The following is a 13,561-nucleotide window of genomic DNA, read 5'->3' as shown; positions in this document are numbered from 1 at the left end:
CTGACCACAACTGAGAAAAAGAAACCAATCTTTTTGAAAAAAGTAGCTGTGGCAAATTTCACCTTGATTTTACCTGTTTCTGTTACATCACTCACAACAGATGAATTGTTAACGACTGCAAACAGCATTTTACCTCACACAGGGCATACTAGAAGGAGGAGGGCATCTGAAAATGCATGGAGTGGAGATGACCCTACTTATATTGATAGCATTGGTGTACCCAGAGGTGTTCCTGATGAGTATAAACTAGCCAATCAAGTTTCTGCAGGATTTGAATCTTTCTTATGCTGGTGGTGTACCCTAAATAAAAATGTAGACAGAATCAACTACATCCATTATAACGTCCAGAGGCTGGGAAATAAAACAGAACAAGGCTTCTCCGCCGTCCATGAACAATTGTCAGCTACCTCTCTGATGGCTTTCCAGAACCGTATTGCTGTTGACATGTTGTTAGCTGAAAAAGGTGGTGTGTGCTCTATTTTTGGAGATCAGTGTTGCACCTTTATTCCCAACAACACCGCTGCTGATGGCAGCCTCACAAAGGCCCTTGAAGGCCTTCGCTCTCTTAACAGCAAAATGAAAGACCATTCTGGAGTTGACACAAAAATGTGGGATGGATTTGGAGACATTTTTGGTAAATACAAACAATTGGTGCTTTCTATTTTAATGTCTATAGCTGTATTTGCCGCCATCTTGACCTTATGTGGATGTTGTTGTATTCCATGTATTAGAGCGCTGCTAAATAGGCTAATTACCACAGCAATACAACCCATGAAAGCAGAAATGTATGCCCTCATGCCCACTGAAAAATACCCATCTGATGATGAAGACAGCGAAGAGGATGAAATCTCTTTGCATTTTCCTGACTTTTATCCTAATTCCAATGACATTAACAGTAACCCACCAGTTTAAAGTACCTCTGAGTGTACCCTTTACAGCTAAAACATGATTTCATAGTTGAAAATCTGAAAAGAAGTAACTACTGAATGATAAAATAAATAGCTTAAAGTGAATAAACAGGAGGGAAATGTTGGATTAATTATACAAGTTATTCTACTTTAATCATATTATACTTATACATTCATATTTACACATTTGCATATTCCTGTATACTTGTATTACACAAAGTGTTGAAATGTTTTACTTGCTGTGTTTCTAATGCTTGTTATTTAGTGTGTGCAGGAAGCGAGGTCAAGGAGAACGGAGAGAAAGGAGTGAAAGCTCTCCTTATCTTATGATACTGTATGATGTTATGCAGAACTTCTGGTTTCCGACTGGTTTCACCCCCTCCTCCCTTTTAGCAGTCGGAACCAACATTGTAGCCAGGGCGTTCCTTAATAAAATGCTTGGAGGGCAGAGCTGTTTCAGAGTGGTTTGGAGAATTGTAACTGAACAGTCTCTGATCACTCTCCTTGCAAGTAAATCATACTAAAATCTCTGTGTCTTTCTTTGTACAGGTTACTGAATAAGGTGTTTGGTGTTTAAACCTAACATATCCCTAGTAGCACAATTTCAATTCCATCCAGAAAAAATGGATATGCTGCATTTTAAATATAGCATAGCATTTTTGTTATTTTTTTTGCAAACTTTCTGGTAAACTTGCAGATGTATTTTATTATATGTTGCATATCCCAGTAAATATGTTTCACCTTTAAATCTGCAGCTCTCCCTACTTCTCTCTGTTTAAAAAGATTTATGAACCTATTTACTAATATAATGATGCCAGAAAGAAACATTTCAGGATATGTTGAAGCTCTGCAGTCTGATTCTGTCTGATCAATAAGAAAACATGTTAATTTTAACCTGTCTCTGGGAGTCATGATCCTCTGAGAAGCCAATATTTTTTTAACTAGTAAAGAAGAACAAACTATGTTTTCTCAAGCTTCTGGCATTATACTACTAAATTTTTAAACTTAAAATCTGTTGCCATTTTTAGCTGCAAAGGCTCTGTATGTCTAACGGACAGATTTTTCGGTGGCAGCTCTAATTATTTTAACCAACCTGTCTCATAACTTCTACTTAAACATCGAAGTAGCTGCTGGTTAATATTCACTGAGTGCTGCTGTGTGTCTCTCCTCCAACTACGCAGCTGTCTCAGATGTCTCAGGGTGACATATCTGATGATGTCACACTGAGATGCGGGACACGGGAGCAGCGGGAGAGACTCAAAACGCTCTGAACACAGATAGCTGCACCCATCGTTTGTTACCACTGCTGGCACCTTGCCCCCTTCCACAGGGGTTCCAGCCCGATGCTGATGGCTCTCAGTTCGAGTGCCTGGTGTGTTTTGACTATGTGCTGCACTGTAGTCGACCAAAACCCCGGACGATTTTGGAATGTTTTTAGGTATGAAAAGAAGGACATGTCTGGGAAAAAGAGGACATCTGGTCACAATATGATTGTGTACTTTTTTTTGTTTTAAACAAATGAGAATGCATGCTGATCTTTACAGCAATCAAAGTTTCACATTTCTCTGAATAAAAAAAATGATAATGATAGCAAAAAAAAAAAACGGGAAAATACAGAGGACATGGCCTCCATGTTCTCAATGCTGGTTATGGGGCTGATCTTCTGGTTAACTGAATGGCACAACAACTTCAACTGTCCTCTCGTTGTGGAGGAGCGGCGGCTCTACTCTGAGTCCTCCCGGATGACTGAGCTCCTCCCCCTATCTCTAAGGGAGAGCCAAGACAAATTATGGAGAAAACTTATTTCAGCTGTTTTTATCCGTGATCTCATTCTTTTGGTCATGACCCAAAGCTCATGATGATAGATGAGGGTAGGAACGTAGATCGACCGGTAAATCGAGAGCTTTGCTTTTTGTCTCAGCTCTCTCTTCACCATAATAGACCAGTACAGTGCACGCCTCACAGCAGACACCGCACCATTCCGCCTATTAATCTCCTGCTGGATCTTCCCCTCACTTGTGAACAAGACCCTGAGATACTTAAACTCCTCCACTAGGGGCAGTACATCCTCCAAAACCCAGAGAAGGCACTCTACCCTTTGCCGGCTCATGACCATGGTCTCGGATTTGGAGACACTGATCCTCATTGGTGCCAACACCTGTTAATCAGTGAGTTTTATAGCAGCTAAAGGTTGAATTCAGGACTTTGGAATGAAACACACCTTAATTGGAGTTAAACTAAAGCAGGAAGCAGTTTGTGATTGTTGGTTCCTGCAGAGAGACTCCCAGACGATCAGATTCACCTTCAGACCAAACTAGCAGCTTCCTCTGAGTGAGTCCAGCTGCAGGAGAGAAAAGTGGAAACCTCCAACACTGCTGCTTCAAGCTGCTCACACTCCACACACTGAAGGTGAGTTGGACCAAGAACACCACTCAGAGTCACTTTGAGGGAAGTTAGTAGAGGAGGGAGGGGAGCCATGACTGACTGGACCTTCTTTGTTTTCAGCTTCACTCAGAGACTAAATGGCTTCCAGGTTAGAGGAGAATCTCTGCTGTCCGGTCTGTCAGGACATCTTTGAGGATCCAGTTGTTCTGTCATGTAGCCACAGCTTCTGTAAGAATTGTCTGAAGAACTGCTGGAGAAATAAACCAGTAAAACAGTGTCCAGTTTGTAAAACAATATGTCTCACCCCAAATCCACCCTGTAATCTGGTTCTGAAGAACCTGTGTGAGACCTTCTTACAGCAGAGAGAGCAGAGAGCTTCAGAGGATCTCTGCAGTCTGCACTCTCAGAAACTCAAGCTCTTCTGTCTGGACCATCAGCATCCAGTGTGTGTCGTCTGCAGAGATTCAAAAATGCACAGAAGCCACCGCTTTGCTCCCATAGATGAAGCTGCAGAGGATCACAGAATTAATCTTCGTTCATCTCTAGAAACCTTGAAGAAGAAGCTGGAGCTCAGGAAGAAAGTTCAAGAGGAGTTTGATCAGACAGCAAAACACATGAAGGTCCAGGCCCGACACACAGAGAGGCTGATTAAGGAGCAGTTTAAGAAGCTTCATCAGTTTCTAGCAGATGAAGAGGAGGCCAGGCTGGCTGCACTGAGGGAGGAAGAGGAGCAGAAGAGAGGGATGATGAAGGAGAAGATGGAGGCTCTGAGCAGAGAGATAGCAGCTCTTTCAGACACAGTCAGAGCCACAGAGGAGGAGCTGAGAGCTGAAGACGTCTCATTTCTGCACAACTACAAGGCTGCAGTGGAAAGAGTCCAGCGCTGCCCCCTGCTGGAGGATCCACAGCTGCCCTCAGGAGCTCTGATAGACCAGGCCAAACATCTGGGCAACCTGGCCTTCAACATCTGGAGCAACATGAAGAACATGGTGTCCTACACTCCTCTCATCCTGGACCCAAACACTGCTGGTTCAGAACTCATCCTGTCTGATGATCTGACCAGTGGGACTAAAGGAGAGAAACAGAAGCTTCCTGATAATCCAGAGAGGTTTGCCCAATGTTCTCTCCTGAGTTCTGAGGGCTTTAGCTCAGGGAACCATATATGTGCAGTTGATGTTGGAGACAGTGAATACTGGGAACTTGGTGTGTTAGAAGAGTCTGTCCAGAGAAAGGGAGCCATCGAGTCTGGATTGTTGGTTATAGGGTTCAATGAAGGTTACTCAGCATTCTCTCCATCTGATTCCACTCTTCTCTCAGTTCAAACAAAGCTCCAAAGGATCAGAGTGAATCTGGACCGGGACAGAGGAAAGCTGTCCTTCTCTGATCTGGACACTAACACACACATACACACCTTCACACACACCTTCACTGACAAGGTATTTCCTTACTTCAGCACTGTGGGTAAAATAAAAATCTTACCCATGAAGATCTCAGTGAGCAAACAGCAGCTCTGATGTTTCTCAGCATGAAGAACACAAAGTCCAAATGAAACCTTATTGATCTGATTGAAACTCAGTGTTTGAAACAGGAAACTGGAGATGATCTGATCTGATCTGACTGATCATCTGGTTGTTTTCAGGTCAGTTTCAGATCTGCTTCATAATCTGTTGCTACAAACTAAGACATGAAGTGGATGATGTGGAGTTCAGTTTGGTTCTGACAGCAGATCCAGGTGTGCTGATCATGAACAGGGAACAGGTGAGGTTAGTGGAGACATGAGGACCCTGGAGAGCTCTGCTGATGGAAACAAAGTGAGATCCAAACATCCAGACTGATGAACGCTGCAGAAGGAACTCTGAAAGGTTTTCATGTTCAGTTCAGGAACAACTCATCAGGTCTGGACTTGAGTTTGGCTTTATTAAGTGTTTAGTCCTGTTTCTTTCCTAGACATAGCCATGAGCTCAGCTTTTACTCTAACTAACTGCATGTGGTCTTCCTTGTTGACATGACTACAAGATCAGGGATCATCTGCTTAACTTTATTTTTCCTAGACAAAGCAGCCTATGGAGCTATTCTACTGTAACCCTTTCTAACATAGAAAGTTTTTATAGATCAATGCTTCTATGTTTCTTTCTGTATGTCTGCTTCTGTCTCCTTGAACCCCAGTCGGCATCAGCAGAAGGCCACTCACACTAAGCCTGGTTCTGCTGCAGGTTTCTTCCTGTTAAAAGAGAGCTTTTCCTCTTCACTGTCTCAGCATGCATGTTTGGTGTGAGGGATTGCTGCAGTAGTCAACAAAACAAGGCAGCAAATAGTTGCTGTCACAACATGCTCATCCAGGAGGAGTCAATCCTGCAAGGTTGATAACAATCAGCCTTGTTTCCTTATATAGAAAACTTTTAATGATATGTATGTATTATTTGATTGGATTGTCTTTCTAAAATGTCTTGATATAGAGGAGAATCAATAAAAAGGAAAAAAAACATTTCAAAGGAAACATTTAAATTAAGCATTTAGAAATCCAAATATCAAAGCATTTTGTAATTGTAACTTGTATTTATTATTTCGTTATTAAATACAAAAATTTGATATCTTGTTTCAAATCCTGTTTCTTAATGGAGATTTGAAATCCATCATTCATCAATGTGAATATAAATATCTTCTTCATTAAACATTTTAAAAGGTAATGACCTTTTCCAATCTCATAATGTTTTGACTTTATCTTCTCCATTAATCATTTCGATGAACCTGGGCAAACTGGAGACCAAGTTGAACCAATCTTAGTTGCTCCTCAGATGTAACTAGCTTTCTCATTGGTTAGACAGCCAACAACTGCACTGAGAAGCTCTCTCGATTTTCTGATACATGCAACCTTACCTATAATCATTGGGCAGAGGCTGGCCATCCCCTACAAAACGAAAATAAATGAGGAATTTCCTACACCACTCCGGTCAGAGTTGATCAGTTTTCCGACCGATGTAGAAATCGTTAATAGAAAGATACTCTTTAGTGCAATATGGCAAACAAAATCCACCACAAATATTTCCTGGCCTCTCGAAGCAAGTAGGCGAAGGATTTATCCTCTGATCTGTTTGTTTTAGAAGCTTTCAATACAGATAGTGTGATCTTTAGGACCATGATGGCGATACATCTGGGGATTGAATTTCCAACCTCTTCCGGAGTTTGCGTTGCTGGCTTGATATTTTGACTGTGAAAAAACATCTGTGTTTTGGGGAAATGTCTTTAAAACTATCCCACTTTTAGACCCACCCTCCACCCTATATATTTAGCGTGAGGAGGCATACCATCACATATCTCCTCAAGAAAGGACAAACCTACACCGGATAGGATGGAATCGTACTGGGATATATACTCTCCTAATTTCCCCACAGTAACTTCATATCTTCCACCTTCTCCAACTTTATATTTAAAAAAATCAATAATCTCTCTACTATTTCAGACAACTTTGGTCACACAGAGTCAATTCTGTGCTATTTACTTGCATGTTTATCTTCTGTATCATTTCGAAGTGGATTAAAAAAAAGTTGTGTGATTAGATGTGATTAGAAAAAGTTTAGTTTTTACATTTGTACTTTAGAGATGTGATTTAAAAAAAATAAAACATTATTATTTTTTTTTTTACATTTCTTGTTTGTAAAAGTGATTTGAAAGAGAAAAAAGAAGTTACATCATGAAAAATTTTTCTTGTTTTTGTGTTTTTGTGCTTTATTCTTTTACTAATTTGCCAAACGTATATAAAAGAGAAAATATAAAAAATCGCCTAATCATTTTTGAGTGCCGACTAATGGTGAAGCTATAAGAAAAGTGTACTATAACCATTCAAATCCTTGAATTTTTAGGGTTGACAGGTTAAGGAGGGCTTTGCAGAATGAAATGGGGAAAAAATATCAAGATGGCTGAGGTTGAAGATTTCTTGTCGGATCATTTGAATACTTTTTTCCCACGACAATTTGGCGTTGTCAATGCAGGATTCTCTTTGACTGATTTTTTCTGAGGACAGCGATTGTCAGAAGTGTCAGGTACCACCTGGAGGAAGCAGTCTTCCAGCCTCAATACCCCGTTTAGAAGGTTAAGGGAGTGAGGACTTCTGGCATCGAGGTCCCTGGAGGTCAGCAGGAGGATCAAAACAAACCATTTTTTGAGACGGTGAGATTAATCTTTGTCGGCACAGTTTAAATTAAATTTCAAAAACTAAATTACATAACAACAGATTGTTAACAGCTTTAAAGATTACTAGAAATCAAATACTGGAAAATTAGCTCAAACAAAGTCCTCTTCTTCTCCATAAAAATAATCAAATAAATAAATGTAATCTAACAAAAACAAAATAAAAATCTAACTAAATTAACGAATAATCATTTAAAAAACATTACAATTAGTATAATACTAAAGAATATACATACAAAATAAAAGATAACTTCTCTTTTTGGGGAGCAGAAAGGCAATTCAGGGTTTTGTTCCACCTGTGAACCAAAAGACCTCGCATAGGAACGTGAGGCTCTCTCTAAGGGTGAGAGGAAGGTTGTAGGTGCCACCAGAAGGCATTTAATTTTACTGAGACGTCGGTAATCTAGAGTGGGATCCCCCCCAGTTATCCAGGTCGGCACCAGAGGATTGGTGTGTATCGGGCAGAGTTAAATTACCTGTAGATAATGGGAAAGGTTTTGCAGTTCTACAGTATGGTAGTAGAACAAAAGGCAAGGTTCCAGGGAATTGTCAACTGCCCAAGGAGAAATTTTTTGATCAATTGCAAAGAAAATAAGGTTCTTAAATGTTGCAATAAAAAGAAAAAAAAAGTTAAAGATAAGATAAACCAATATCATGAGAAGTTAGAGGCTAAAAAGAAGGTAAGGTAAGAAATTTACAGATTTTGAAAAAAAAAATAAATAAAAAAAGGGAAAAATAAAAAATAAAAAGTTTGAAATGATGGATGGATGAGAGGAGAGTTCAAAGAAACTCAGCTTCAAAAAGAAAAGGGTTAAAATAAGAAGTCAAAAAGGCAGTGTTTTAACCTTATATTAAACATATTTACACTGTATTATATATTAAACTTACACTATACTAAGTAATAATAATGAATTTTAATTTCAATGGCTAAAAATAAAAAACTATTAAATGATTACAGACAAAAGGTAAGTAGGGCATAAAATAAGGTCAAATTAAAAGTTGTAAAAGAGTAAAAAAACTTGTGAAATGGAGGATTAACCTAAAATTAAATAGAAAAACCAAAATTAAATAGAGAAAAGTAACGTTGATGATAAAAGCAAATATGAGAAAATTAGATGAGAAAAAGTATGTGACGAGAGGGGAAAGGTGACCTAAAGTGACTGAAGGATGAAGTGGGGTGACTGATGTGGCGACATTCCTTTCCTGAAAAAGGCTTCTTCTTTTATATGGTAAAGATGAACAACTTTATTTTTTTTTTATTTATTTTTTTTATTATTCATTTGAAACTCTTCCTTAAACTAACCATTGTTTTTTTAACAAAAAAAAAAAAAAAACTCCTATCAGACCGCCGGAGAAAGGCAGCCTGCTACAGGCATCAATCTCCCCCCACCCCCCAACGCACACACACCATCACAGCAACCGGATGGAAATGATGAGTTAAAATCTGGGGAAAACAACACAAAAGGATTTTCATCTGCTCTGAAACCCTGACCCTAAAAACTCACCTGAGCTGCAACTTGCCCCACAATGTGTGTGTGTGCAAAAACCATGAGGACAGAGACACTGGGGATTTTTTTTTTGTGGGGAAACAAGGAGGAGGTGCACCAACATAAAGCTTTCCTTCTCTTACGGTGCTAAATTATTTTTTAATTAATGAATTAAAATAAAGTAAAATAAAATAAAGTAAAATAAAACTAGAACTAAACGAATTTATTGAAAAACAAAATAAATTTTTAATTCAAAGACTTCGAATTGACAACTTTGAACATAGCAATAAGTCAGGAAGCTTCTTAGCTAACCAGCTAAAAATAAACAAAGAAAAAAACGACTATATTTGCAGTTACAGATTCAATCGGTAATATATTACAGATACATATAAATCTTTATACACATCACAGTTAAATCCATCAGATAATGATATCAAGCGATTTCTGGATAAAATAACTCTTCCTAAATTATCAGAGAGTCAAAGAGCGACCTTGGACTCACCGCTGTCTACAGCTGAAGTTCAGGAAGCATTAAAAAACATGCCAAATAATAAAGCGCCAGGTCCAGACGGGTTCCCTACTGAGTTCTATAAAGATTTCTGGGACATTTTGGCCCCAACGTTCCACAGAAAGCTGCAGGAAACTCGTAATAATGCAAATTTCCAGTTACTATGAATCTCCACCAAAAGTCCTACCTGCTTAAGCCAGGCAAATATCCTATTTTCCCACCAGCTATCGTCCCATATCCTTAATAGTAATGTGATATTAAAATAATCTGTCAAGCTTTAGCAAAACAGTTAGATAAAGTCCCACTCCCGCTCATAATTCCACCCAGATCAACGGTTTCATTAAAGTAGGCATCAGGGCTGCTAACACACGCAGACTGCTGAATTTAATAGATTAATTCCTACAGCAAAAAATCTAACGCCTATAATGTCCTTAGATGCAGAAAAAGCATTCGTATAGAGTAAACTGGAAATTTTTATTGCTACTCCTTACATAAATTTGGCTTTGGCAATTCCTTTATAAATTGGTTTAAAAACTTTAATACAGCTTCCCAACAGCCTGTGTCAGACAAACATATCAAACATCTTCCAGCTTTTGTCTCCAGAGGGGGCACCAGACAGGGAATGCCCACTCTCACCCCTCACTTTTTGCCTATTTTTATTGAGCCTCTGCTGCTACAATCAGACAAACAAATATGATTAAAGGTATAAAAAAGCATGAAAATGAGCATAAAATTAGATCTTTACCGCAGATGATGAATTACTTTTATCTCCGCACTCAAACACCTCTGCCTCTCTCAAGTGATTTAGTTTTACTAAATCTTTCTCAAAAGTCTCAGAATACTATATAAATTGGGTCCAGATCTGAATACTACCCATTAATTGCTCTCTACAGAATCCCTCAGGTCTACAATTGCAATCATGAAATATCAAATATTTGGGAATGTACTGTGTCATCTAAACTAGCTGAGTTACCAAAACTCAACCACATCCCTCTTTTAATGAAAAATAGAAGAGGACCTAAGAAAGAGGGAAATCGCTTCCGATGCTCCCTTATGTGTCGAGTAGCCCTCAATTAATAATGATGGTCTTTAACCCAGAATTAACTACCTATTCTTCATGATCCCAAATAAACTAACGATCACCCCATGGTTTAAATCTCTATATTCTTCCATCTCTAAATTTTCTTTGGAAGGATAAACAAACCCCCTCGTATCAGCTAAAAACACAACAGAAAACTAAGACAGAGGAGGACTAGATTTACTAACTTCCAACACTACTACTTAGCAAATAGATTACAATACATCTCTAAATGGATAAAAGCATAATCCTTAGATGAGCCTGGATATAGCACAGAACAGTATATATGCAAGTAATGATATAATCTCAGATTTGCCGTTTATTAGCTCTAAATCAAACGGCACCCATGTTTCAAAAATATTAACATCAGCTCTTCCCTGACAGCAAGGTGGAATTTCTAAAATATAACAAAAGTCAACACTTATCCCGTGCAGTCTTACACCCATCAGGAATAACCCTGACATTTTTACATAAAAAAATAATGTGATAAACTTTCGTACTGGAAGAATAAAGGTATACTTACTGGGATCATTTGTTTTGAATACGGAGTTATCACAGTCGCTAGATTAAACTTGCAATATGGCAATTAACAAATATAAATCCTTAGAATAAGAGCAAATCAAAGCTATAATTAGAAAAAATCTAAAGCATATTGATGGAGGTTTAATAATTTCCAACTAAAATATCAGAGTTTCTAGAGTTATACCCCCCCCAAACTACTAGTCCTAAGTTTATACAGGACACTTGACCTAAACTGGATGATACAATATCTCTTCCTATTACTCAAAATGGAGCAGATATATCAGTCAGCTTTGAACAAAACATCTGGCTCAGATATGTCCCTAAGAACTTTAACAAGACCAAAAACCCCCAATTTACAATTAATACAATACAACATCCTCCACAGAGTGCACTATACAGTCAAAGATTATTCAAGATGGGTTTGCGCAATCTAACATCTGTCCCACAGTGCACAGGGCTGATCAACTTGATGAATTATTTTCACGCGTTATGGTTATGCACGCCGTTCAGAGATTCTGGGTACAGGTATGTAAGATCTATCACTGTGAGCCTGGTTTGTAAAATCCCTAATTTCCCCTTCAGTTTGCTTGTGGGTACTGTTGAGGGAAGCTTCTATGCAAAAAAAAATCGGTTGCTTGGCTTCACTGCAATATGTATCGCAAAGAAAACTATCCCATGGAATTGGAAAAGTAAGGATACACTCAACATCAATCAGTAGCAGAGATCTGTGTTGGATCATATTAATCTTGAGACAGCATCAGCATCCCCATCAAACCGATCTCTCTGGCTCTCTGATCGCTCCATCACTAGTGTAGTGGGCGGGTATGGGGTGCGTCTTGTAGGGCGCGGGGGCTAGTTCGGGGGTCCTGGGGGCTCGGGGGGTGCTCGGAGCTGGGTGCCTGGCGGGTCTGGCCCGGGGGACTGTTGCCCCCGTCGGGGCGGGGTCTGGGGCGCCGCGGGGGGGTCCTGCGGCGGCCGCGTGCGGTGCTCTTGGGGGGTTCCGTGGTGGCGGACGTGGGCTACTGGCCTGGTGGCTGTGCTGCTGCTGGGTGGGGCTGGGCGCTGGGCATCGGTTATTTTGTGGTGCTGGCCGGGGTGCTTCTGCTCTGCGGGGCGTCGGGGCGTGCCTCGTCTTCCGGTGCCGGGTTTCTTTGGTTGGCCGTGGTGCTTGCCGTGGTTGCGTCATCCGGGGGGGGGCGTGGGTGGTCGCGCCTGTGGCCGGGGTTCGTATGTGTCTGTTGTGGGCTGGTTGCGGGCGTCGGGGGTCCCCTTGGAGTTCCCCCGGTTCGGGGTGTGGCTTCGCTCTGTTGGGGCGGGTGCCGGTGGCGCAGGGGTGCGGTGCATCGTGCGCGGGTTGGGAGTGGAGGGTTGCTCAGTGTTTGGCGGTGGGGGGGGGGGACGGGCCGTGGCCGGCGTGGCCGTCCTCCTCTCGGCGGCCTGTGGGGCGGTGCGGGGCCGGAGCGGGGTGGGTCGTGCGGCTTTCGCGCCGGGCGCGGCGGGAGTGGTGGGGTCGCGTCTGCTGCTTTCTTTTTGCTGCTTGTGCCGGCTTCTGGCGGCTGGGGCGGCCTTGCTGCTCTGGCTCTCTGGCGTGCGCCGGGTGGGGCTGCTCTGTCCTTTGCTTTGCCTTGCGGCTGTGTTTGCTGTGGTCGGTGGGGGCGGTGTGGTTTCGTTGTGTTTTTGGGTGGGGGAGTCCGCCTGGGGGCTTGGTTGGTGCCGTCGGTTCGTCCATGTCGGCCTTCCGGTGTTGTTTCTGTTGGGGCTGCTCGGGCCCCCGCATGCCGGCGGTGCGCTGCCGGGGGGGTTCCTGTTCGGCGGGCTTGCTTGTCTCCTGGGAGGGCAGGCATGTTGACTTTTCTGGGGAGGAGCATCTGGGTGGAGGGGTCCTCGTGGTGTGGCGGTAGGTGTTGGGCACTGGCTTGTTTGCGGCCGTTCTTCTCCAGTGAGGGGGAGATTATTATAATTGTTTTTTTTTTTTGTTTTTTTTTGCGGGAGGGGGGGTGTGGGCGGGGGGATCGGGGCTTGGAGTGGGGCTCGGGATTTGCGCTTTGCTGTGTTGTGTGGCTTTCTTCTTCTTCGGATTGGTGCTGTGGGACCGGTGTCGGGGGGCAGTCGTTCGGGGGCCGGGGTCGGGGGTGGGGGCGCTGGCGCCGGCGCCGGGGGTTTTTGGGCACTGCCCGGCCCTACTGCGGGGTGGGTCTGGGGTGGGTCCTGGGGTCTGGGATTCCTGGGGCGCATTGCCCTTGGGCGGGGGCCCCGGTGGGGGTTCGGGGGGTTCGGGTTCTGTGGGGAGTGCTGCTTGGGTTCTGGGCCAGTGTACGCCCGGCTGCCTGCCCCTGCTGCCACGGCCTCTGGTGTGCCGGGGTGCCTCGGGGCCTGCTGGGCTGGGGGGGGGGGGCATGGACATTAACACCTATGGTAAGTGCTTACCCCCTCACGGGTTTGCACTCTGTAGGTGGGGGAAGGGGAGGGAGGGGAGTAGGTATGA

At 42.4% G+C, this 13,561-nt stretch overlaps 2 protein-coding genes across 2 annotated transcripts in view; both read left to right on the top strand.

Annotated features, from left to right (window-relative positions):
• The first annotated feature begins 3,170 nt into the window (after positions 1 to 3,170).
• LOC119781383 (nuclear factor 7, brain-like) lies at positions 3,171 to 4,807 on the top strand. Its single transcript, XM_038281815.1, has 2 exons — positions 3,171 to 3,317; positions 3,414 to 4,807. Exon 2 carries the CDS (start codon positions 3,431 to 3,433, stop codon positions 4,805 to 4,807), a length of 1,377 nt encoding a protein of 458 aa, XP_038137743.1. The 5' UTR covers positions 3,171 to 3,317; positions 3,414 to 3,430.
• LOC119781367 (nuclear factor 7, brain-like) overlaps positions 3,214 to 13,561 on the top strand; it is a 44,795-nt gene continuing 34,447 nt past the window's right edge. Inside the window, exon 1 of the mRNA XM_038281788.1 lies at positions 3,214 to 3,317. The gene's annotated coding sequence lies outside the window, so the exon portion shown is untranslated. The remainder of the gene's footprint in view (positions 3,318 to 13,561) is intronic.

Source organism: Cyprinodon tularosa, unplaced genomic scaffold, assembly GCF_016077235.1.
Source record: "Cyprinodon tularosa strain WSP-4 unplaced genomic scaffold, ASM1607723v1 ctg1036, whole genome shotgun sequence".
NCBI lineage: Eukaryota > Metazoa > Chordata > Actinopteri > Cyprinodontiformes > Cyprinodontidae > Cyprinodon > Cyprinodon tularosa.
Note: the sequence above shows the minus strand (reverse complement) of the source record. Positions and strands in the feature narration are given on the sequence as shown.

Coding starts and splice junctions, on each gene's coding strand:
- LOC119781383 (XM_038281815.1), top strand. CDS start 3,431: ATGGCTTCCAGGTTAGAGGAGAATCTCTGCTGTCCGGTCTGTCAGGAC.